At 41.6% G+C, this 25304-nt stretch overlaps 1 protein-coding gene across 1 annotated transcript in view; it reads right to left on the bottom strand.

Moving 5' to 3' along the window:
• fstl5 (follistatin-like 5) overlaps nucleotides 1-25304 on the bottom strand; it is a 199686-nt gene that overhangs the window by 34521 nt on the left and 139861 nt on the right. The window contains exons 9-10 of the mRNA XM_069670589.1: nucleotides 10161-10322; nucleotides 9271-9405 (exon numbers count right to left, since the gene is read on the bottom strand). Coding sequence (XP_069526690.1) covers nucleotides 9271-9405; nucleotides 10161-10322 — 297 coding nt within the window. The remainder of the gene's footprint in view (nucleotides 1-9270; nucleotides 9406-10160; nucleotides 10323-25304) is intronic.

Genomic DNA, 25304 nt, shown 5'->3' with positions numbered 1-25304 from the left:
GGGACCATGGTCCGCTTGAAAAGACAGACCTAGGTCCGTTTTCAAACCAACCACGGTTCCGGCTCAAATCAGGTGAGAACATAAACGGACTTAAAGTAGAACCTAGTATAGGAAGCAAACCAAAACACAGTGCATTGTGGGTTGTTAACGGATGTTGACACTTGCATAGACAGACACGCAGCAAGATGAGTAGAGGACAGACGTGGGGGAGCAACGAGGAAATAGAAATATGGGCTGACCTGTGGAACAATGTCGGTGTAAGTAAAAAACACTAACAACAAAACATTAAAGTCTGTGATCGTGTTGAGTGCGATTGAGGAGTGTGCTCTCCCTCTTTCTTTACTTCAGGGAGTTTTCCCACATAGAAATTCTGACCAATCAGAGAGCAGTTTCCTCGCACATCAAAACTTTTGGTCCGCTGGTAAAAGCTGACGTGTGAACACAAACCAAACTTTAGGCACAGTGCCACAGTGTAACAATTTGGTCTTTGATTCTGATTAAACAAACGGGCTTTAGGTGTGAAAGCGTCCTCGGTGTGTAAGACGTGCAGCAGATTTGGAAAAAAATACGACAATGGTTAAAAGTTTTGCAAAGAAAAAACGATTACAGCTGACGGCACTTTTCTGACACTTTGTCTAATTAAAAAAAAGACATTTGTAGAAGTTATTTCACAGACATTGTGGTGCTGGTGCTGAAACTCAGATACAGTAATGGCACAGAATCCAAAATTTTAAATGATACTATCATTATGTGAACATCTCTTCAGACAGAATTCCTTATCTCCACTCTGCAGAGGAGGGGAATGAACTCACTGAGCGAATGTCAGTGACTTCTGCTATCAACTAACTCACAATCGCTCTCCCTGTCGTTTGACAGTTACTGCCGGGAGAGGAAGGGAGTTCACACGGGCCAGGCTTTGTAGTCGATGCAGGTGAAAAGCTCGTAGATGAAAGTTAGTGCCGGGTTTCATGTGCTAGCGAGGGCTAACTGGAAAATGTATTTTCTTGCACTGCAGTCAGATTTCTCCCCCGTCCTCAGACCTTTTACTACTTTTAACTACATCAGAAGACGCTGCGTCAGTCCTGACTTTTATTCTTAGTGTGATTTATGGATGGAGCGAGGCTGCATGAAATAATCACTCCTCTCATACTTTTACAAAGCTGTTTTAGAAACCCTTTCTCTAATGCATGACTAACAATTTGGCATCCTCCAGGAGGGATCTAGCAGGGGAAATAATCTAATCGCCTTTCCCTGATTACAGAAACCCGGCTTGTTTAAGAAACACTTTAGCGCATGTAAGCACACTGAGCACAATCGTGTACATGGTAATGAGACAGCAGGATGATATCCAGACTTGGTGAAGTCTGGCCAGCTTGCCTTACTGCTAATGTGTCTGGCTCTAATGGTGAACAGCATTACGAATACAAAAGTTGTTTCTAATGTGATTTAAAGTGCTTTGGCTGAGTTTGGCATGTGCTTCTCCTCTGAGGTTTTACAGATGCAGGTTCTATGCCTCATTATGACCGCATGCCACATCCAGGAAGGTAGCTCATGGGAGTGTAAGACCCGGGATGTAGCAGGAAATTGATGTGGTGATGGGGAAGACTTTGTTTAGTGTCATACTAAAGAAGAAAACAAACTTAAAGGCGTATTTTTAATAAAACTGTTGGACAACCAGTGACTGTGCTGGTCCTGACTAAACTGCATTAGACAGCGCTGGTAGAAAACATGCAGAGATCTATAAAAGGGTGACCTGGAGCTGAATCAGTCTTCCTCGTTCTACTTTCTGGTCAGGTTACCTCGACAAAGAGGAGCTTACGTAGGAGGAAACATCTATTTGGTTTTTCATTAAGTGATGAATGATGGAAAATGTTCCACCAACTCTTTTGTAAACCTTGTTTCTTTTTTTAAAAGTACGGAAACAAACTTTTATATATCATTTGTATTGCTTTCATTTTTGATTTATCTGTAGTTATTTAAACATGGCTGCCTTTCTCTGTGTGTTGCTGTGTTGTTCTTGTTGGAAGGATTTGGGTTATTAGAAATACAAAATGTTTGTTTTGCAGGTTTTTGTAACTGATTTTAAGAGTTTCACATGGGTTACTGACAGATCTCAACTTAAAGGATTAAAGTAAACTCTGAAACACATATGTTAGGAGATTAATACTTCTGTTGAACACATTTGCATTACGTTGTGGAACAATTTATGAGGTTTTGTATCAAAGGAAATTCAAATATTCAAATTTGTGAAAAGGACATTAATGTACTGAGGCCTTGTCAAAGCCTTTCGTATACACACAAGTGCTGTTTCAGGTCACTGCTCTTTTGTAAAACTCCGGCCAGGGTGAAGACTTTTAGAAACTCCGTTTCCACGGAGACGTGTAGACGGGGTAAATAGTGTTTTTGCCTTGTGAGCTCCTTTGTGAGGCGTCACAAATGAGGCGACATTCCTTGCAAAATGACGGACAGGGATGCTTCTAACTTTGCATAGAGTGTACAGTTGCTCGTCCCCGATACTGAGGAACAGTGGCGTCGGGATGCACTACGGAGGTCACTGCGCTCCACTTCACAGTGCAAACATGATTCCCTCCTTCCTCCATGCGCCATTGCAGCTCACCAGGTGGTCTTCTGGCAATAGATTTTTTCAGACTCTTGAATGTGCGCGATTTTCTTTTTCTTCTTTGCATGACGGGGTTATATCGCCGCCTGTTGGCTTGGCATTCTCATGACAGCGTTTCTGTTGTGTTTTTGTGTTTAGACGGGGATTTTTTCTATAACCGTGTTTGTGTGGACGGGGCCGTTTGGAAACAATGGAGGGGAAAATACCCGTGTACATGTAGACATGACCTGAGTCTGGGGAAAATATTAGCCGATAATTTTAGTGTGAAAATCAAAATATTGTAGCGTTGCAGGGTGGCTAAACGGATGGAGGAAGAAGGAAGAGGCGATACGTGTTGTTAGCTCAACAGAGTCCATTTTTACTTCCTTGCGCAGCTACAGCTGACCTGAGATTCAGGTGTCCCCGGAAAAAACACGAAACAGGTTAGCTAACTGCTTTTCTCACTTAGCTCTCACTCGCTCAACATGCGTCTTCTCCTCCCAGAACTCCTGCTTAAAAGTAGCTTTAATCAATAACTCCCTCTCCCCTCCCTGGAACTACTTCTCAGCCATTTACCCGCTACGGTGGACCCTCCCTCAATCAACAAAAACAAACATAAACAGTTCCACAGTGTTTTAGCATCTCATGAGAGCCAGCGCAGCAGGATGTGCTGCTGAAGTAAGTTCAGCCTTACACTGCAATATCATCTGTTTGTCGTAAACATAATGTGTTGTTTATTTTATTATTAATGTTTTCTAAAGCAGCTGTTTGCTGAACATATTAATGCTGCTGTGTTCAATCAAGTCTGTTGTGTTAACAGTGAACTTCACAATAAACACAAGGAGACCCGACTGCTTCACTCTCTCTGTTCTGGCCGTAAACGCTGACGTATTGACGGCAGCTGGCAGCTTTCCTAGAAAATATCACCCGGCCGCCCCTTTATTGGAGAAACCAATAAAAATATCTGTCCATCTTGGCTGGCTAATCAAATGCTGAGATAATGCAAATGACAAGAGAGGGTCAACAGTGAAAGCTGAAGCCTTCTCACAGATTTAATAAGTTTGGTGTGTGTTTGTTTCACCTTCTTATATGAGCAGCGGCGCAGCCATAAACAAGGCTGCACTCATATATTAGATTCTCTCCTTACCTCTCACATTCATATCATCCTATATGGACAGAGTATATGGAAAAAAGTCATCTAGTTATTTGATGTTTTTTTCAGCTCAAGTTGATTTGAATATTTCTCTCACAATTAAAATAAAACAAAGTGTAGATGTTCCAAACAGTGAAAAGGAATGATTGTAAGGTTTGGCCTTTGGGAGCATTTTTTGCATCTTTCAAAGTTTGTCAAAAAGTTTGCATAAAATTATTAGGCTTTTTTTAAAGTGGTAATCTAAAAAGATCTGAGTTTGGCGGCACCTATGGCGATAAACAGTAATTGCAGGAGCACACATCCCAGATATCCAGACAGTGTCTCATGTGTGTTGTCCACGGTTGGCTCCGGCTGTCGCTTTCCTTTTCAGACTGTTTGCTTCATCTGAGCGTCGAGTTTGTTTCTTTTTCTTTGGATTTTCACTTATTGTTGAAGTTGTATCTGTAGTCATCCATCTTTTCTTTATTTGTTCAGCCATAGTAGATTACTGTTTACTCGCAACACTTGCAGAGAGCAGAAAATTAGCCGCTTAGCTCCGCCTACCCTCTCTGGCAGACCAACCACTGCTGTCACTAACTTGGCGCCGCCACAGACACCCATTCTGTAATACTGTAAATGCAAAGGCTTTCATCAATGGGCCATAGGCTCAATAACCATTGTGTTACCTCATTCGGCGATAGATAGAGACTTAACAGACATTTATTTAAATGACAATCTTCAAAGAGGCAAAATGAAGAGATGATTTATTCCAGATTTCATTAATAGCTACTATCCATCTGCAGTCTTTTTACACTCTACTTTCTTTGCAACATATCTCTGTTCCCTCACAGAAACACACACACACACGCACACAGCTGTTCACTGTAAGGTACTCTGAGATGGACCCGTGTTGAAGCACTTTAGACTGTAGTGCTTTAGAAATAGATTGACTTGACCTTTTCTAACTATTAAACTAATTACAAACTAAGCTGAACAATCTGATATTCTCTATTTTCCAAGAACTCTTATGATTTCTATATGAAGACCACAGAGCTGGCTGAACTCATGAAACATGTCTGGTTAAATTGACATGGTCTACTTCTGTCTGACAGCATTAAGGAGGCCTCTCTTCGTCAGTGTTAACTGATCATCCACATGTTCCATATTTAACTTAAACTTAAATCATTCTAGAATAACCCAACACGTACAAACACGGCTGCAGAGGTAAGTTATACTTGATTCAAGCCAATTAGTAATATTTCTCAGGTGCAAAAGAAGCCTGAGAATAATCCTCTTCTCTTGGATCTTTGATATGTAAGATTTCAAAGCAACACGAGACAACTAATAGACTTCTGAATCTGAGGCACCTGTGATCAAATATGCAGCTGCATCAGTCCATAAACTACAGTGTTATTTAATTTTATTATTCAAGGGAAACAGCCCGGAAAATCAGGGCAACATATGCTGCTCAAAGACGAACTGCAGGAAGAAAGAGAGCGAAGGGCCATCAGGCTGAAATTAACTGTCAGGGAGACGTGAACGACTGAGTTATATAACTGTTCATATGACAAATTAAGAACTTTAACTGTGCAGTAAAGTATATAGGTGATTAAAAACACTGTTTAACTGGTGATTAATCATATATGAGCCGTTTAGTGGCAACGGATATGTTCTTCATTTGTTATTAAGGATACTTTGACTATTCATTTAAATTCACACATAAGAGAGACTTAGTTGTTGTTGAAAAACACAAAGTAACTTTCAGTTAACCAGGTATTCTCGATTAGATTGAGGTGCTTTGGTCTATTGCCTTTCATGTATAGGACTGTGGACAGAATCGGAAATGAGGGGAGAGAGTGGGGATGAAGTGCAACAAAGGCCCAAGGGTCAGAGTTGAACCGAGGGCAGCTGCGTCGAGGACTGTAGCCTGGGGTGTGCGCTCTAACCGCTGAGCTAAACCAGCACCTCAGATCTCTTTTCTTTAAGGGAGGAGTAAGAATATGAAACATGATTAAACGGGTGACCAAACAACCAGCACACAAAACAACCAAACAGCTAATTACTTTGAGATGATCCAATATCTATCCTGCTGCCATAAATACTCACAAGTGCAGCAAATCGACAGCTGAAAATAGTCCCCAAAAATACTGTTTAGGTCTGTTTTTAAGACACGCATAGTAACGATGGTTTTAAGGGCCTAAACAAATCGTTTTTTAATATATTATGTCGACTATTATGTCGATTGTTGCAATCTTAGAACCCACCAGCTATCATCTGACGACTACATAGCCTCTGACAGTGAACATGTCAGGCATGTCCGATTTAGCCAGGGGTATAAACCCTTTTTCCCTGCGCTGAATTGTTTACAGTCCACTTAGCAACTGGAGAAGCGACCGTGTGTTCAGATCAAAAGTGAAGCAAGTTTCGCCCCTCCAGGTATGTCAGCAAAATAAACGGCGTCATCTCATGGTTCATTTAATCCCCCAGAATTTTCACAGTTTTCCGGGTCTTAAGTTTGCTGATATAACAACATCATGATGCAGATTAATAAAAAGCCAAGATGAAGCTCTGTCAGGTCTGTCCTCAAGAGGAGAAGAAAACTACTTTTAAATGCTCGTTTGTTGAACGGAGGTCGGATCGATCGTTTCTGGTGCTTTCAAGGAAGTCGGAAAATCTAAACGCTGAACGGCGTCAAGGGAATTTATCTCAAGTTTTAGATCTACAACAGATTGTTAGCTGTTAGCATGCAGATGTCTGTTTATAGAGATTAATAAGAAGCTAAATCATTGTCAGATCACGCTGATGGGAGCCGGGATGTCATTGCGGCGGATTAAGCTCCGCCTGCTTTTGCTCTCCACTGTTTTTCCTGCATACGCCGCAGCCTGCTGATACGTGATTGGTCAATATTACTCGGACTACAAGTGTAGTACAAACGTAAACCAGAACACTTCCGGTACTAAAAAACCACATCTATATTTCCATGTGGAATCTGGAAATAGAGATTAATTATTTTGCAACTGATTCAGTTTCAAACCTGCATCAAGCAGAAATGTCAATTATTGGCAAGAGAATCTGTAATTAAAAACGAACAAGCAAAGACTCAGTTTCTGCCCATGTTGGTTTGGTCTTTTCGTGAGATCTGATGACACCAGTAGATTAAAATTAGCCTCTACCTGACTGAGTTTTCTGGGACATTGTGGGAAGAGTTTGAAAGAATTAGGTTGTGTGCTGTAATTTATGATATCGGGATGTTAGATAGTCCAAACATGGCTCATAAGGAAGAAGCATAGTGTTTGTAAACTGTAAAGAAATATCTTTTCAAGCTTCCCTTCTGAGCTCAGTGACTCGTAGGTGTGAGCAGAGGTGAGGGTCTCAGTGGTTGAAAGAAGCAGCCAACATTAGCCTCGGGCTTAGAGAGGACACAAGTCCATTGAAAATAGACTGCGAGCTTCTATTTGGTCACTTAACTTCTTTCTGAATAAAGGTTTCCTTCTCAAAGGAAAGCCAGAGTGGGTCAAGTATATTCATCCCAGGCAGTATAGTAAAGTCTGTTTTTATTCTGTCTACTTTCCATAATGTAGTAGTGCAGCCACGTCCGGCTGTCTGCTCACATCCCTTTGAACCCCTCTCCTGTGGGGCTGCTCACTTTAAAAAGGGTCTGCAATATCCAAGTCCTCGTAGCATTTTGGCCCGAGGTAGACCTTCAAAGGCTTCAAAGCCCACGAGTGACTTCTGACCTCGCCAAGCCTGATCCTCTGATGCGTGACGGGCTGGGCGGAGGAAGTGTCGTACCGTGGGGATAACATGTAAACACGTCGGGGCCTGGCAGAGGTATCGGACGGGGTACACGTGAGACGTGTGACTCGACTGCAAAGTTGCTCGACGTGTTGTTTGGGAATCCTAATTAGCCACAGGAAAGTAACAACTGGTCTTAAGCTCCAAAGACAGATTCTGACATTCATGAGAAGGTCAAAGTTAATTGCTGCGTGAGACTGTTTGCATAGAGAGGGTACAAGAGGAGAAAAATAATGTCAAATTTGAATAAGAAGGTTACTCGTGTCACCAGCGTAATGTAACATATTGACAGTAGACGACTAATGCCAAATACCACATTAATCAATTCACATCCGCGTTAGAAATGACTAATGTGCAGCGTGACAGGAGATGGAAGTGTTGAACAATTAGGTCCATTAATCAATGACAGAAAAGTAACTCACAACAATTTAATAATCAGTCAAAGTTTGAGACTTATTAAGCAAATCAGCTCAAATTGATGGATGATTTCAGAGTTTCTTTTACATTATATAGACTAAATGATTATTTTATTGGAAGTAAATTGAGATAGGTTATTAATAATGAACATAACTGCTGCTACTTATGATTATTTTGTAATTAATACATTTGTCAGTAACTTTTAACGGGGACATATTTTAGCTGTGCAATCAATTTTCTATTATTCTGATGTGTTTTTGAATCACGTTGGTAAAGTTGTACATATACTTTAATGTAATTGTTTTTCGGAGCCTCTCCTTCCTCCTAAAACAAACAAGCCATTTAGCCATTCAAAGGTCAGACCTTTGCCATGATTGGCTGACAGTATTTGAAGTGACAGCATAGCCCCTCCCCCCACGTGGGGGAGCGGCCGCACCGCAAAGTCGCTCCATAGCTGTAGAAAACATGGCTGCTCTAGGATCGGTTATTCGGCCTTATATGTACGAGCCAGAATCACCAGGAGGTATCGGAGTGGTGAGTTGAAATCTTGACAACGACTTGACTACAAGCTAGTGCAAGAAGGCAGCCTGAGGTGAATGACGATTGGTCGATTTCAGCGAAAGTAAGGTTCTACGTAGAAACCTGCAGCTGTTCTGAACGGCCCATTTCAGAGGCGACCTTTTTAAACATGTCATTCTGGAAAAACACGGAATTATGCAGTTTTCACTTTTTCACTGTGGACAATAAACACCCAAACATCTGAAACAAAGATCCATTTAAATGATATGGCCCTATTAAGACAATCAATTAATGAGTTTGGCAAGGATTGTCAGAAACAGAGGAAACATTGCCATCACAATTTGTCAGAGCCCAAGGTAACATCTCCAATCCCTTTTTTTGTCTCACAAACGAGCCAAAGCCAAAATATATTCAATTTCCAAGAATATAAAACACAGCAAATCAAATTTAGGAGGCGAGAAACAGCGAATGATCGGCTGTTTTTGAGATAACATTCATTTTCTGCAATAAAGCTCTGATAAATAATAGTTCTTCGCTGCAGCTCTGGTGTAAAAGAACAAAGAGGAGATTAAATATGAAGGACAAAAATGTCTTCCTGAGTGGATGCATGAACCATTGTTCCTGCCTCCAAACCAGGAGCCTAAGAGAGCACAGATAGCATCTCCATTACTTCCCACGCATAGGCTCTATCGCCGCATCACAGGATATAAACTATTAAGAACTGATGGGATAAATTATTAAGTCCTCCATTTGCATGGCTCCATTATCCCTTTGACTAAAACAGACTGAAATCATGACTTATACATACGAGTTTTGCGCGCAGAGTCCTCCACAAATAGCGAGGAGATGTCCTCGTCCACGCCGGCTTCGTTTTTGGCGATGCAGGTATAGGCACCGGTGTCCTCAAAGTGCACGTTGCTGATGTGAACCTCGCTGCCATTAGCTTTTAGGAACAACAGAGTGTAGAGAGAGACAGAGAGAAGAGGACAGTTTGCATTTCAGAAAGAGATAAAAACCATCCTCTGCTGGCTTTACTTTGTTACATAACAGCATTGTACTCTGTTAGGAAGGAAGGTGAGACGTTTCTGTTGGGAGAATTAAAGAAGGGTAGGAGTTCAAAGCAAGGATTAAGCACAGGTATGCTACCTGCTGTGTTTCAGGTTAAGTGGTTTGTGTACAATTTACCCTGATTACTATAAGTACTATAGAAACTGTCCTTAAACCTTGAACTGGGCCTGAACAATAACCCACATTTATTAAATAACCAGCATTATGAATCTGAGATGAGTTAAATGTCCTCATACGGCAGTTTCTGCTCAACATGTTTAACCTGAAATTGCTCGTAAAACAACAAGGCAGGACAAACAAATCAGAGTGCGACACGGAAGTAAAGAGAAAATACATGCACTTTTGTATAAACAAGGTTATATTGAACGTTATTGAAGTTTATCTGATCATTTATCTTGACATCCGTTTTAGTTTGTATTGCCAAGCTCCATTTTACAGCATTATTCATAGTCATATAGTAACAATAATAGAGACATTTATCTTACTGGCCGTAGCAGCAATTGTTGGAGCAATTGCAGCAGTAAAAGTGTGAAACAGCAGTAGTAAAAACCATGATGGTAGTCGCAGTGGTGGGAATAAAAACGTAGAAGTGTACGTGCAGCGAGCGGTAAACTCTCCTCCGCTCTGTACCTTGCAGGGTGAGCTGTTTGGACAGCTTGGTTGTGATGTCCATGCCGTTCTTCAGCCAGGCCAGCTGGGGGCTGGGGATGCCCTCAGCATGGCAGCGCAGGCTGGCAGTGACGCCCGGCTCCCTGGCTTGGCTCTCGGGGTAGACTCGGATGACAGGAGGAACTGGAAAATATGATTTAAAAAAAAAAAGAGAGGCAGACGGGTTAAAAATGACTAAATGCCGTACATTGTTTACATTAGCAACACTTGAGTAGCGAGGCAGCCTTATTGGACGGGAAGTTTAGGAGAAGATGCCAAGTCCTGAACTTATTGTTCAGCATTAGCATACACTATCAGTAAGATTGAGTGCATTTTCGGCAGTACTGAATGCCTTTAGATAAGGTTAACATGCTCTGTGAAGCCAAACAAATCAGATAGATAAATAAGGCAGAGAACCTCTGTTCAGACGTCATCGATTTTGCTTGCTTGGCATTGATTTTATGTAACCTTTTGTCAGGAAGGAGATGAGGGGATAGAGGCAGGGAAAACAAAAGTGTGAAGAAAGAAAAGACACTAAATGTCGCTCTTGTCTGCAAACTGTTCCAGAAGCCGAATCACACATTTCTACACGTAACGCGACTGTCATGCCGGGGTTTCACTTCCTTACTCTACCCTGCAGCAAAAACAAACAATCAAAAAGAAGGAAGGAAAAAAAAACCTCACCGACATGCAGCATTTCCAAGAACCGTAAATCAACATAAATCAATACAATACACAAATACATTAATAATATGCATTTATGCATTGGCCGAGAATATGCCACAACTTTCCCTTACACCCGGGGGCAAACTTGTTAGAGTCTTGCTCCACAAAACATGGAAAATATCAAAAGAATGAATTTAAATAATCCTTTAAAGGAAGAAGCCTTCTGTGCATAACGGCATAACAATGATAAAAGCTTTCAAAGGGATTGAAGTATATCTGAGGGAGTGGTGACTGAAACTTGGACAGTGACAATGAACTGTTTACAGAGGGACCGTAAAAAAAGCAGCATGAGTCATTCCACAAACAGCCTGTCACATATAAGGACGACAACCTGGCAGTGGTTTATGTAGGGACATGAAATCTCTCTATCTTCCCATCTTGTTTTGAGAAATCCCTCACAGCCTCTGTGGCCCAAATCAGTGTCCTCTTTTTTCTCTCCTTTCTGAAACCGACTTCAGAGACACGAGCGGAGGACGGAAGCGAGAGTCCTGGCAGAAGCAAAAGAAGACAGACGTGCAGTGGAGACCGTTTCCTGTGGGCACTGGGTTAGAGGAAGTCTTTACTCAGCCAGGTGAGTGAAAGGACTGAAGATTGTTGCCACGGCCATCTGGTTACCACAGCACTCCCGGGCTTTGGAGCTCACATCAACCTGAGTGCCAATGCCGCCAACCGCAGCGGGCCCCCGAGGGCTCTTACGGCCCCCCAGGTTACTTTACCAATCACAGTCACAGAGACACGCCAGTTTCGCCAATGCCCCTTAGCAGTAACAAGGTTCACTGAAGAGATCCCATGGAGACATATTATTTTGTGAAGATTATCACTCACCTAATATCCTCTCGAATGCCCGTTTGTGCATACAAAAGATCTGGGCCCGTTTCTCTGTGTGTGGGCAGCTCATGTTGTTTCTCTGGTTTTATTATTGTTCTCTTTATCTCTCACTGTGTCGTGTGTTTACTGTAAATCACTCCGTGACAGCTGTGTTTGTTGAAATTGCGCCATGAATAAAGCTTGTTTGAATCTATAGCTGAATGTGAGCATCAATCTTCCTGAACACACATACAATAAGAGCAGAGATTTAAGGTTTAAACCTGTACGGCAGTATGTAAATTCTGCTATTTGCATGTTCATTTTCACCTGCAAAGGATGAGATCCAGCTGTCTACGTAACAAGAGCATCTGAGCAGAAAACAGGGAAAGGTACCCCTCCATTTGTCCCCTTTTTACTGAGTGGGTATACATGCATGCTAGTAATCTCTATTTACAGATTGTTCGGGTTTTCGTTTGCACTACGCTAATAGTCATAGTAGTATTGACCAATCACGTATCAGCAGGCTGCGGTGTATGCAGCAAAAACAGTCCGTGTGAAGAGCAAAAGCATGCGGAGCGTAATGTGCCGTAATGACATCCCGGCTCCCATCAGCGGCTATCTGATGACGTTTTAGCTCCTCATTAATTTCTATAAACAGACATCTGCGGCAGGTGCAGCCAACAATCCCTTCTAGATCAAAAATTCAACTTGAGATAAATTCCCTTAGCGCTGTGTCACGAAAGCCGTTCAGCGTTTAGATTTCCCGACTTCCTTGAATGCACCAGAAACGATCGATCCGACCTCCGTTCAACAAACCAGCATTTTAAAAGTTGTTTCTTCTCCTCTTGAGGACAGACCTGACAAAGCTTCATCTTTACTTGTTACTAATCTGCATCATGATGTGGAAACTTCGGCAAACTTAACGCCCGTTAATTAAAGTAAATGTCAAGAAAAACAGGGTTCTGTTCCTGTAAACAGTGCAGCACGCGGAAAAGTCTGGAAGTCGTTTATCGCTAACCGCTGGCTACACGCCCGGCATGTTCACCGTTGTCCCCAGAAGCTGTATTGTCGTCAGACTATAGCCGATGTCAGGTGTTTTGGAAGTTGCGGTTTTGTGCTATAAAAGTAAATCTTATCCTACTTTCAGAAACATGCAAAAGAAAGCCCTGGTTTGAGACCTGGATATGTGCTCCTGCTCTAGGTGTTGTTTAAATTGTGATAATGTGGCATAAAACAACATAACTCAGGATTCTCTTAGAAAGGTATTATGCTGTTTCACATTTTAAGACATGTATATAATGTAACAATGTTGGATGTCCAGACTAAATGTGAGTGAAGTTTCAAATCTGTAAGTAAAAGTATGTTGGAGTAATCCCCAGGCCTCTTAGCTCAGTCTGCAGGCTGCTGTGAACGCCAGGTTTCACACAGTTTTTTCTACACGCTGCACTTTGTGACGTCACAAAGTGCAGACTTTGGAGAGCTGGCCAATCAGAGGAAAGTGGGCTTGTGGGGGCGGGGTTTCTTAAAGGGACAGAGCTGACTGAGTTGTTTCAGGCAGGGGCTGTATGAGGGCCTGCACAGAGCACCAGTGTGAGAAACATGAGGAGTTTTTAGCTTTAAATATGTTCAGCTACTCCACAGGTATCAGACCCTTTCACTCAAAATCGATTCTGAATTTATGATCTACTCAATGAAATGAAATTTAAAGTGTGATACTGACAACACAGGAAATGAAATGACAATTGATTTTATCATCCATTGATAATTTGAGCTTCTTTTCAAGCAAAAATGCCAAATATCCTCTGGTTAAAGCCTCTGAAATGAAAGATTTGCTGCTTCACTTAGTGTAAAATGATACTTTTGGTTTATGGACTGTTGGTTTAACAAAACAATAAAAAGACTACCACAGACAATCATTTGCTGCAGCTCTACAGAATCCAATTTAAGGCCTTAATTGTGACTGTATGACAGGATACAACAAGGTTAAGAGGTTCCTGGTACTCCTGGCTGGTGCATACGGTTAAAAACAACACGCTTGCAGAGGATAACTTTGTTTTTTGCTCTTTTCTTCTGTTACTGAAGTTAGAAAAGCTGGAAATGTACCCAGAACTCAACCTGAGTTCAGTAACTCCCTCAGTACAGGAATGACAGGTTTGTAGGAGGAGTTTTTTGTTGTGGAGTTGAAGTCAAACCTGCGCTGAAGCAGACGATCAGAGACCGGAGTAATTAGAATCAGGTATGATGGGAGCTTAATAACCGGGTTCCTCTGTGCTCCATGTAAACTTAATAGGCTATCCCAAATATGATCAAATCTAGTTCACCAGAGTGCATGTAGATGTACTCATTATGAAGATAAGGAAACACTTCCCTCCTCTCAGCCTGAAGGTAGAGGAAGTAACTCAGTAGACTCAATTTGTCCTAGTATTATAAATGAATGGCATGTCATCTGCAATATTTAATACATATGATCAGATGAGATTCTTTCTTTGTTACAAAGCTAAAGGTGCGATGAAATCAGAAGCAAAATGTGAAAGATGTAACAGGTAATCTTTGTGATCTCTGAGACTGAACAGCAGGCTGTGATCGTGTGGTCACGGCACACTCGCGTGCACCTTTGACGCTTGATAATCCAAAGCCACAACTATCTAGTAATCAACAGCTGTTCTGTATAAAGAAGCATGGATCGAACAGGTTCCCATGAGCACCTCATTAATTAAAGTTCTCCGGCAATCTCACAAATTTGCATTAATTATGTGTGTTGGAGTTGAATTAGAATAGATCCAGAGGCCTTTTTATTCAAGAGGAAACAGTTTTACTGCCAAAGGGGTCAGCAACATTTAAACTCAGACTGGTTTGTCGGAGAAAGACACTTCACTCGAGTGTCTCCGCACATGGAGAATTTATCGTCTACAATTTGGAGTAGCTCAGTCTGTAGGGACTTGGCTTGGGAACTGGAGGGTGGCCCGTTCAGGTCCCAGTACGGACCAAGCAATGAAATTGGGGCTGGAGAGGTGCCAGTTCTTTTCCTGTCTCTGTCAAGGTGCCCTTGAGCAAGGCACCGAATCCCCCAACCGCTCAGGGAGCATGTCCATGTGCAGCCCCCTCACTCTGACATCTCTCCATCAGGGTTTCCGTTATCCGGTAATTGCCGACAAAGTCCGACATATTAAACTGCCCCGGTCATGATGTCCGGTGAAAACAATATATGTTCAGCAAAAACACTATCCCTGATACATTATAACTCCGTCCCCTCAGCGCTTCAGGAATCTGCCAAACCAGCCATCAGAACCATTATTGGTCATTTTGGCAAAAGAATTATCGGTGAGGACCCGTCAGCAGCACCAGCCCTGCTCAGCGATGCCACAAGCGCACGAGATGCCAGCGCTGTGATGACAGCGCTCTGCGACTGTGGAGGCTTGAATTTCTCCACGGCCTGTGAAGTCCTCGCTGGGGATTTCAGTGAAATATATCCAGAATAATAGCCTATATATGAACTAATATTAGTATGTATAACGAACTGCACTCCCTCAGGGAGAGAGAAAGTGCACATACATATGGACAGCGCAGATGCAGCACAGAAAGTGCTCATGAGACATGTTTTTCTGCTGATGGGAGTCCTTGTTTACTGTGACAGACAGAGTGATGGGTGTCTCATGCTCGACTCCTCTGCAGGTTGAACGTGCAACAGTTACGCGTACAATTTATTTAATTTTGGACAAAATGATTGTAAGGACGATTCAGTACTTACCCTACCAAATTCTACGCCTTTCATATAGCCTGTCAATCAATTGTTTTCCAGCTAACTAAATGCACATGTGTTCGTAACATTGAAAGCTTCCAGGACACGTTCACTGGCACAGGCTTTTCTTAAGGGAAACCCTGCTCTCCATTAGTGCATGTGTGTATTTGTGCGGGCCTTTGTGTGTGTAGCATGTTTGTACTTACAGTGAAAGTGAGTGAAAAAATTGAATTTCCCCTCGGTGATTAATAAAGTATGTCTTCTTCTTTTTCTAGCACAGTTTATATAAAGGCACTGTGCATAAAGAAGCAGGGATGTTAATGCATTCTTCCTGCATGATGCCTGGTAATATTTGCCCTTTTGATTTTAATCTAACATTATGATTTTCTAGACTTTAAGAAAGTCATCTTACATTCACAGACTTTACGTCAATGTCTGAACAAATTCCACAGTTTTTCTTTGTCGAGGAGAAAATTGGAGTTTAATGTGGCGGAAAACAGTAAAATGATCTGGATGTAACGCAACCAGCTGCGCCCCAGAAGGTTTTTGATGGTTGGTGCCTCTAATCCACCAAATAAAACTGATTCTCTTTGAGATGGTAATAAAGGATTAGAAATAAGCAGGCTTCAGTTTGTCAATTTAAATACAGTTTTATCTAATTTACATTTTTACAGTCTTCTTACATAAATGCTGTCGTGTATTTTAGTATGTTTCTGGCTGGTTCAGAAGACACCAAATAGATTCTTTTGGACTCAGGTGCAGCAAAGATAGACAGAGCTGTGATCTGATCATCAGGATGGTCTTTTGTTGGAGCCGATACAGTATATAGAACAATCTTCTGATGCTATTGAGACTGATAGAAAATAGATGTCAAGCTCACAGCTCATCTCACACACCTATTTTGGGTAAATTGCTTGTATGATTGGAGAAGATGGAACTGCTTGGTACTTTGTGCGGCAGATGTCTGCCTGTGATCCAATCAGAGCTGGTGACACCGCTGCAGGAGTCAGATAGGTTACAGTAAAAGTGTGCGCTCACTGTGCAGAGGTGTAATTACTGAATAGGTAAGAGAAGGTCTCATCAGTGCTGTGAGTGTAGAGGGTATGTAGAGGTTGGCAGGGGCAGAGCAGAAGTTTGAGTCCTCTGTAGGCTTCATGGACCTAATTTAATGAAACATCTGGAAGGCAGGGCCTGCCAAAACTTTAATAACCCAGCCTAGTTTTTCTCAAACGTCAAGAGATTTCTACGCAGGTATTCACCCCAGTTCAGCATGGCATAATTACATAGTTAACTATGTTGGTAAACAGAGGAACCATGTTTAAATATTTGTATGAAAACTGAGGATATTGTCAACAGAAGAGTGCCTGAAAGGAAAAGTTTCTGTGTCTCTTAAAATGTAATAAACAATGTTACAACGTTGTGGAACATGGTTGTTTTCGGACCGATTTCCCAACAGACCAGTGCAGCAATTAAATGTGTTTGTTTCTGTGCCAGTTAGTGGTTGCTTCCCATTGATAGAATAACTATTGATCAATCTGTGCTAAACTGGGTGCACTAGGAATAAGAGGGTCATCTTCTTATGTAGCTAATGAGCAAGCTAGATGCTCAATAAAACTATCAATAGCCCTTTTTTTTTACACTGAGGTTCCTCCTCAGCACCGTTACGACGCTCCGCCATTATTAATATTATTACTGTATTTTATTGTCTTTTTGTCTTGCCTTCTTTTATCCATCACTTGTTTTCCCCCTGTCCTTTGAGCTGCTGTAACAAGTGAATGTCCCCAAATGGGGATCAATAAAGTCTTATCTTATCTTATACTGCCTTTGTCATTTTACTTTGGACCAAGCAACACCAGAATCAGAATCAGAATCGGGGTTTATTGCCAAGTAGGTTTGCAAATACAAGGAATTTGTTTTGGTGATTTTGGTGCAGAACAACGAACACAGAAGTAGAATGAAAATAAGAAAATACAATGAAAATAGGCAATGAGAAAAAAAATATAAAAAGCAATACGTATAATACAAAATATGTGCAACAGGTGTAAATAAAAACTGCTTTACCTGCATAAAGCCGCCCCAGTCTGTGTTTGTACCCAGCTGTCTGGTGTAAGTAAACAGCGCGTGCTTCAAATACACCTGACGGCGCTGCTCTGCCCCGCCAGCTCGTTTCGCCTCTGTTACTACCTCCGATGCCGGCTCAGAGGCGGAACGACTTCGCCCCACCATTCCGCCTCTGTGCGTTTTACATAGAAGACGGAACGCAACAGAGGCGTAATAAGCTCACCTCGGACTGGCAGTGTAAAAAGGGCTAATGTATAAATTGGCAATAACAGAGGATAATGTGTTAATAGCTGTCAATATACAGAAATGACCCCTAAAAGAGTGCAAAAACTAAATTATTTTCGATTGTTGGGAATTTTGTAGTGATTCTGTTTAGATTATCAGGCTGAATTGACTTTTATTGTTCCAGTATTTTAAGGCCTTCTTGCCCAAATTGGCTTCATAATCTAGATTTATTTAATCCATTCTTGACCCTTAACATCTTGACCTTGTGGAAATTGTTTTGTCAGATTCTTTTTGTATGAAAATTGGATCTACTGAGTGGTGTTCAAATTGAAAATATAAAGACTAAGTTATTAAAGAGACAATATGTGACCTCACAGAATGATGTAAAAAACTAATAACCAATTATATTTGGCAGGAAGGGAATTTCATCGTTGATGAACATCAATGCATGAATGGTATCTGAATTTAGCCTTAAAGAGCTGTTCAGCAGTGGCGCTCCTCACGTCTCACCTCATTGTTAAGCCTGGGAAGCTATTTAAAAACCACATACCCCACAGTTTGCATTGTATTAGCCTGTATAGATTTTCCTGTCAGGTATCTGCTCTGAATATCTCGCTTATCTACCTCTGCTGTGACTATGTGACTGCTGTCCATCAGTTACCGGCCCCGGTGTTCCTCGGGGGGGCAGGAGGGGTGGAGGGCTGTCAGAGTAGGAGGAGCCAATTTCTATCAATGTTCCTGCGATCCCCACGAGGTGCCCACGGAGCTCAATAAAGGTCATTCCTTAGTCAAAGGCCCATTATTTGAGAAAGAGCTCTTGTCAGTGAATTCCCTCAGTGACCGTGAATGTGGGAGAGAAAGTATATTCTGTGCTGCTGCCGAGGTTTATTAATGCTACTGCAGTTCCTCACTGATTTGTGGAGGTGTAAATGTTCTAATTCCCCCCTAAGGTAGAAAGAAAGCATGAAAATATTAAAGGCAAATAGTTTTTTAAAAGAAGTGTTAATTTGAAGACTGTTAAGAAGGATTTGGATGACTGCAAATTAACATGTTTTAAAAAAGTTATTCTTAAGTTTAAAAGAAACTTATCAGGAGAATGTGGATGATTGTTGTTAGCTTAAGATGAGATACTGTTGCTACAGACACCAATCAACTAAAGAGTGAGTGGTTTTTATGTGGGTTACATTAATGATGATTATTGATAAAATACAGTACATCAAGGCTAATATGAATGTGTTATTTATGCACATTTTACTGAAACCAGGAGTGCCACTGAAATTTAAAACACAAACGTAAAGTCAAAAAAGAGGAGATTTGATTTTAAAGCTTCTGGTTTTGCTCTAAAAGCCATCATCAGGAGCAGGTGTAAATGTTTCGATGTCTACAAAACATCGAATAAAATGACAGCTGTATGTTTGAATTCAAACATGATGAAATAACAGTGAAGAAGAAGGCATAACTAGTGATGATACAGATTCGTGAGTGATATGAAACAGGTGTGTGTGTTTAATTAAGAGAGAATCCTTCACATTTAATAAATCAAAAGTGGCACAGTTTAGAGAATACTGACTGTCAGCTTCCAAATACACCTCTCTCAACCACCTGTCTTCATCCTCATGTGACATCAGGAAATGGATTTTGCCAACTGCCAACTGCTCTGCTAGCTACAAGAACATACAAGCAAACGGTTAGGGGTGGTTTAGATAATGGGCAGGGCTCGCTCAGCGCTCCAAATCAGATTTGATGTGATGAATGTGTTTGACCTAAAATTTGTCATCCAAAATGTTTTTAGAGAGCAAAAACATTCATTACACCGCTGTGTTAAATACTTGATTCTGGTTGGTTAATTACGGCATTCCGAGTTCTGTTATTTCTCGATAACAGACCGATGTTATGAAGAACAGACCGTTACCGGGGATGGGGCTCTAATCACACAATCCTGAGGACTAACTGTAAGAAGTCCAATACATTTGATTTTAAGAATACATTTGAATTACGATGCCAAATTAAATTAAAAATGAAACTTCCTAACAAAGTTTCAGTGTGTCTTTAAAGTGTTTTTAAGAAGCAGGAGTTGTTTACATTACACTGAGAGCATTAGGTGTTAGTGTTCAATCAGTGACGTCTGTGACATCACAAGAGGTTAGGGAATAACCTGCTGGCACACCTGATGTGTTTGTTAGCTGCTGTTTCCTGAAACATCCGCCTTTAGATAATGATAACACCAAACTGACATTTTTGGTGATTTTATATATATATATGTCAGGCAGCATTAATGTATTGATTCAATTATTGAAAGCATTTTCTGACAGGATTTAGACATAAATTCATGTTTTCCTTCTCTCACAGTTAAGCTCCATCTTCTGTCAGCTCCCTAAAAGCTACAGAAAACCACACGGTCTTTTTCCCCTTCCAACCAGGAAAAAAAAGTGTGTTATCTGCCTTTTGGAAACACCTCACTTACACACTCCACCAATTGGTGTGTGTAAACTCTATGCCTGCCTGCAAATCACCATTTCCTTTGCCTGGACAGTTTATAAAATGAAAGGAGCGAGCCGGTCAGTGGGGTTTTTCCACTCAAAACTCGATTCAGACAAGATGTGAGAGAAGTCGCATTGTGATGCGCTTCTGAGAGTGTCAGGAGAGCCACTGCCAGGAGAATGCAACGCAGCAGGGCTGACAGCTCCATCATAAAGCTCCCCAGCCAGTCGTCAATCACTCAGCAAGACTCCCGTTGGCCATGGCTCTGTAGAAGATGAGCAGGCGTGCGCACAAACACACAAACACCATGGCAGGAGACCACTTCGCCATCACAGTACTGGGAGATTTCCAACTTAGCCTGGCAGACTTGTTACAACTCTTCAATCAAATTGAACTCGTGGCTGCTGCTAAAAAACATGGCGGTCATAAACATCAGATTGTGAGAACTGCCCCAGTACACGTGAACATCACACACTCAAAATCACACGTAATCCCTCTGCCCTCTCCGTCACATGTATACAACCACTCACTCAAACACTACCATGACATACTGTACACACACACACACTCACGCACACACAGACGTTTACAGAGACACTGTGACAAATATGCACGCAGCCTGATGAACGCCCGCTCTCTCAGCTGTGATTACTCTCTCACCCGAGCTTCAAGCTTCCCAGGCACAGAGATGTGGGAGAAATCCAGCCGAGACTATATTTTAGTCCTGCACCCACATCCAATGCATTACATGTACCTCACACAACGGTGAAAAATAACTTTTTTTAGGATAAAAGAAAAAGTAAAAACAGAAACTACAGGAGCTGTTCTTAAAAAGATCTGGGACAGAAATTAGGAAGCATAATGGATCTCTGGGGGAAACCACCGTGCCGTCTGTGCTTTCTTTTATACCTCGAAAGACTGTTTCCTCGGTGTTGCACAGGCGGGGTTCCTTTTCTTCTGTTTGATGTGTGTGTTTCATTCTTTCATTATTTATTGGAATTTAAACGCTAAAATTACAATAAAAGTTATTCAGTCCACAGAGGATATGTTGCTTAGGAGAATAACGAGCAATGAAAAAAACTTTAGGCAACATTATATGAAATATTCATTATTTCTAAAAAGCCAGTGTGTCACATTTTTGTGTTTATAATATAATCACAGTTATAACAATACTTTGAACTTTTAATTTGCTTGTTTTGTTCAATTTACTGTGTGGTCACAATTAAGCTGGAAAACTTAAAGACCCCCTCCAGTGAAAATCAAGTGTTTAACCTTGTAAACATCTCCATGTGGTGTTTTTCATGTGCTACAAGACATATCAGAAACAACATCAGCAGTCATCTCCATGGCTGGGCCTGTCTGCTTTTAAACTGCAGTGTACCAAGGACAGGCTGAACAACACGTTTTCAGATTGGCAGGTTTGAGACGTCACAAATCTAAGGAGCCAATCCCGTTAATGGACGGGGTGACGCTATGCATATCATTATGTGTAACCTATGGCAACCAGCTGTAACCGCCATCGTCATTTTTGGAAACTCACTACTGACTACTAACGTTAACGTTACTATTACTAATTACTACATTTCAAGCTAACTGAGTTTCAACAAGTTGCCACTGAACGAAGGCAGAGACGTGTTTTGTTTTCACGACGGAGCGGGCGGTTGTAAATGTGCATAGTGGGCGGGGCCTATGCAGATTCATGAATTTTTAATGAGGGAGAAGGAGGAGATGCTTTGGGAGGATTTTTACAAGGTAATAAAACGTATTTTGCAGAAAAATCAGACACAATTTATTTTTTCAAGCAGAGCATTTTATACGTCTTAAAACATGACAGGAGCTGGTCTTTAACATTTTCCATGAGAAGTGTTTGAAAAGACAATTATCAGAATAGAAGTACATTAAATTTCTGTTCCTTATAATGAATCATATCAAACTATGAAGTCTCCTGGTGACACACACTCTCCAAAACTACAGACAGTGTACTCTGAATGTATTCTTGGTGTCTCAGCATGGCAGAACTCAGAGCTGTCCTCTCTGCAGCATGAGGCCAAGCCTCTCGCTCTCTGGGGAAAAACACAAACCTTTGAGAATCCCCACAAGAGCCCGGCAACTCTTGAAGCAGCCCCATTAAGGATTCTGCTTCCAGAGGTGCTGCTGGGCACCGAGGTGAGCTCAACAACTATTTATCTACTTGAATATGTCTACTTGTTACGGCTCCACCTGTTGCCCTGACCCATTCCCATTAGGGAATAAGACATCCCAGGTCCTGAGGGCCAGTTTTGTAGCCTTAGATCAGCCAGACTGAATATAACAAGTGCACAAACCCTCATGGTTTCACGTGAAGTCAATGCTAAAGTGCTTTAAACGTACTTTTCCTACTAAAGTCCAGCAGGGGTGACCTCAAATTGTACGTCAGTAAACAGAAAAGGACAACACCTCTACGTTTATTCAGCCCAGTAAACATGCTCTAATGAGGCTTTTTAATACAGAATGATCATTATGTATATTATGGTCCCATTTAGAGTGAAATTGCAGAAGCAGGGTGTAGTTTAGGGTGTGGTTGCCTGTGCTGTACATGTTGCTACAATGGCGACCTGTCAACCAGGATAATATCAACCCTCTCGTCCAAATGTGGTCACATCTGGCTCCATGGAGATGGTAAAAATGCCAAATTGAGGCTTCAAAATGGTGTACAAACCAATTAGTAACCAATTAGTGAGTCTATCTGATCAGCACATCATATCCTTTGCCACTTACTGCTAACCTTCGAGGCTTTTGTGGTCGCTATCTCACATTATTTCCTAACAAAGCCCCATGGGTATAGGCTCAGCCACCAGGTGCACCTGTCCCCCTCACTCAGGAGTAAGTAAGAAGACCTTTTAACTACAGCAGGGTCAAAGCACGCACACAACAACCCAGCAGGATAATGTGGTAATGCTTAGGAGTTCACGATTAGATCATTCTCAAATGAAGCCAGTGAGAGGGCAATAAAGAGATGACAATGACAAACTGTGCATGAATGCTGCATCAGTAATGCATCTGTTATGTATCATTAATAACCGCAGAACAACAAGCGCTACCTTTGGAAAGATGATACTGCCAGGCAGAAGTAAACACAACATTAGGGCCCATATTGCTCCATTGTACCCATCAGAAATACTTAGATTTCAAATTACCTTCTCAAAATGAGAGCAGGTGGAAAACTACATTTATTTTTCCAGCCGCAGAGGTGGTTGGTGTATTTGACGATTCAACCCAGACTTTCATTAATTTAGCCCAAACAACGATTTGTTTTCTGCTAAAGTGGCTGGGAGAGTGGACAAAGTTTCCAGCCACAGTACAAATTAGATGCAACTTTATTGATTCCTTTGGGTAAAGTGGGGTCACTGCGACAAAGAAGGAGCTTTAGATTAGAAAAAAAGGCACAAGAGAAGACGCAAGATAACAAATCACAACAAAATGAACATCTTGAAGATAATGGTGCAGGACGCAGACATAGCTCCAGAGTCTCCATCAAGATATGACAGAAATACAAAAAGATTGTCAATAAAAACACATCTGTGAGGAGAAGCATCCACATCCAAAAACCCTGAATGATCCTCCACACGCTGCACAAGCATACTATACAGCGTGTGCAGTGTGTGGAGGATCCGGCTGCGCCTGCTTCACAGGGAAATCAAAAGTTCCTCTAAAAGCACCTCCTGTCTAAATTGCATCAGCTCTTCTGAATAAAACTCCAAATGCTGTATATCTCGTCATTCTCATGCGGCCTCGGAGTGATGGACAGCATTCTGAATGCAGTTTCCCAGAGTTACCGTCTCTCTCTCAGCCGTTCCTTAATTGAGTTTTAGAAAATCTCAGTAGTCATGGCAGGGTAATAGCTGCTCCTTGGAGACTCGAGCCAGACCAAGAATGTGGAATTCATTGTCTGCGGTAAAAAGGTCATCTGGAAGTTTCACTATCAATTAGGAACAAAAGTAATAGCTCTCATGGGATTCACTGTTTCCATAAACACAATACTTGCTATAATGAGACCTGTGTATTATTGCAATTAACCTTGGAGAGCTCTTTTAGAAGAATGATAATGAACAGACTGTCTGTCAAATGTAATGAATATGTGAAGCTTTCTACACTGAGGTTTAATTCATATTCATCTCATAAGGTCCAGTATGTGAGGAAAGAGGACCATTCACACAAACTAAATCTCAGTTCAGCCACTACACCGTCACCCTCTGCGCCAGCTCTCTGCTTCTGCATTCACATGGCAGTTCACACACTGACGACAATCCCAAACCAATTAGCTTGAAGTGGAAAATAAAACTCTTCACTGAAAAAAGCCATCAGGGCTGATTTAAGGGACAGGCTTTCAGTCAAACAGTTGGGGTGTTGTCCAACTTGGTTAAAAATAAATATTAAGCAAAGAAACAATAGACTATTGGCAAAGTGTGAGAGCTGGAGTTTGGTAAGAAAGTCTGCACTTTAAGAGTATCAACCAAATCACATTGGTGCAACAGAGTCAAGTTAAAAATAGAGAAGGAGAGAGAGGATTGCACTCTTGTAAATTGTCCAAGGAATGATGGGTCCACTCCATTTCAGTACACCAGTGCACAGAACAGCAAGGACCGGGAAACCAACCATCAGCAACTGGGCTAGTCCAACCCTTACTGTCAGATGATGTGCAGGCTCAGCATAATCAGTGCAGCACAGGCCGATAATGGCAAGCCGAAAGCAGTCACATGTGCAATTACACATTTGGATAGACAAACCTGGTTGCAATATTTGTGATGCCAAACACAATGACACCTTTTTAAACTGTTCAAGGAACGGTGGTCCACTCCATTTCAGTGCGCCAGTGCACATAACAGCAAGGGCCGGGACACCAACCATCAGCAACCGGGTTAGCTAACTCCAGCCCCTACTGTCAAATAATGTGCAGGCTCTGCATAATCAGTGAACCACAGGCCTATTATGGTGAGTCAGGGCAAAGGCAGACAAAAAGCAGCCCCGAGTGCAGTTACACATTTCCAAATTTCACCGTGACAAAGCTGGTTACAATATTTGTGATGCCAAATGCAGAGCGGGCCAGC

This window comes from Semicossyphus pulcher, unplaced genomic scaffold (assembly GCF_022749685.1).
Source record: "Semicossyphus pulcher isolate SPU_LCO1_2020_fin unplaced genomic scaffold, fSemPul1.0.p SCAF_2, whole genome shotgun sequence".
NCBI classification, from domain to species: domain Eukaryota; kingdom Metazoa; phylum Chordata; class Actinopteri; order Labriformes; family Labridae; genus Semicossyphus; species Semicossyphus pulcher.
Note: the sequence above shows the minus strand (reverse complement) of the source record. Positions and strands in the feature narration are given on the sequence as shown.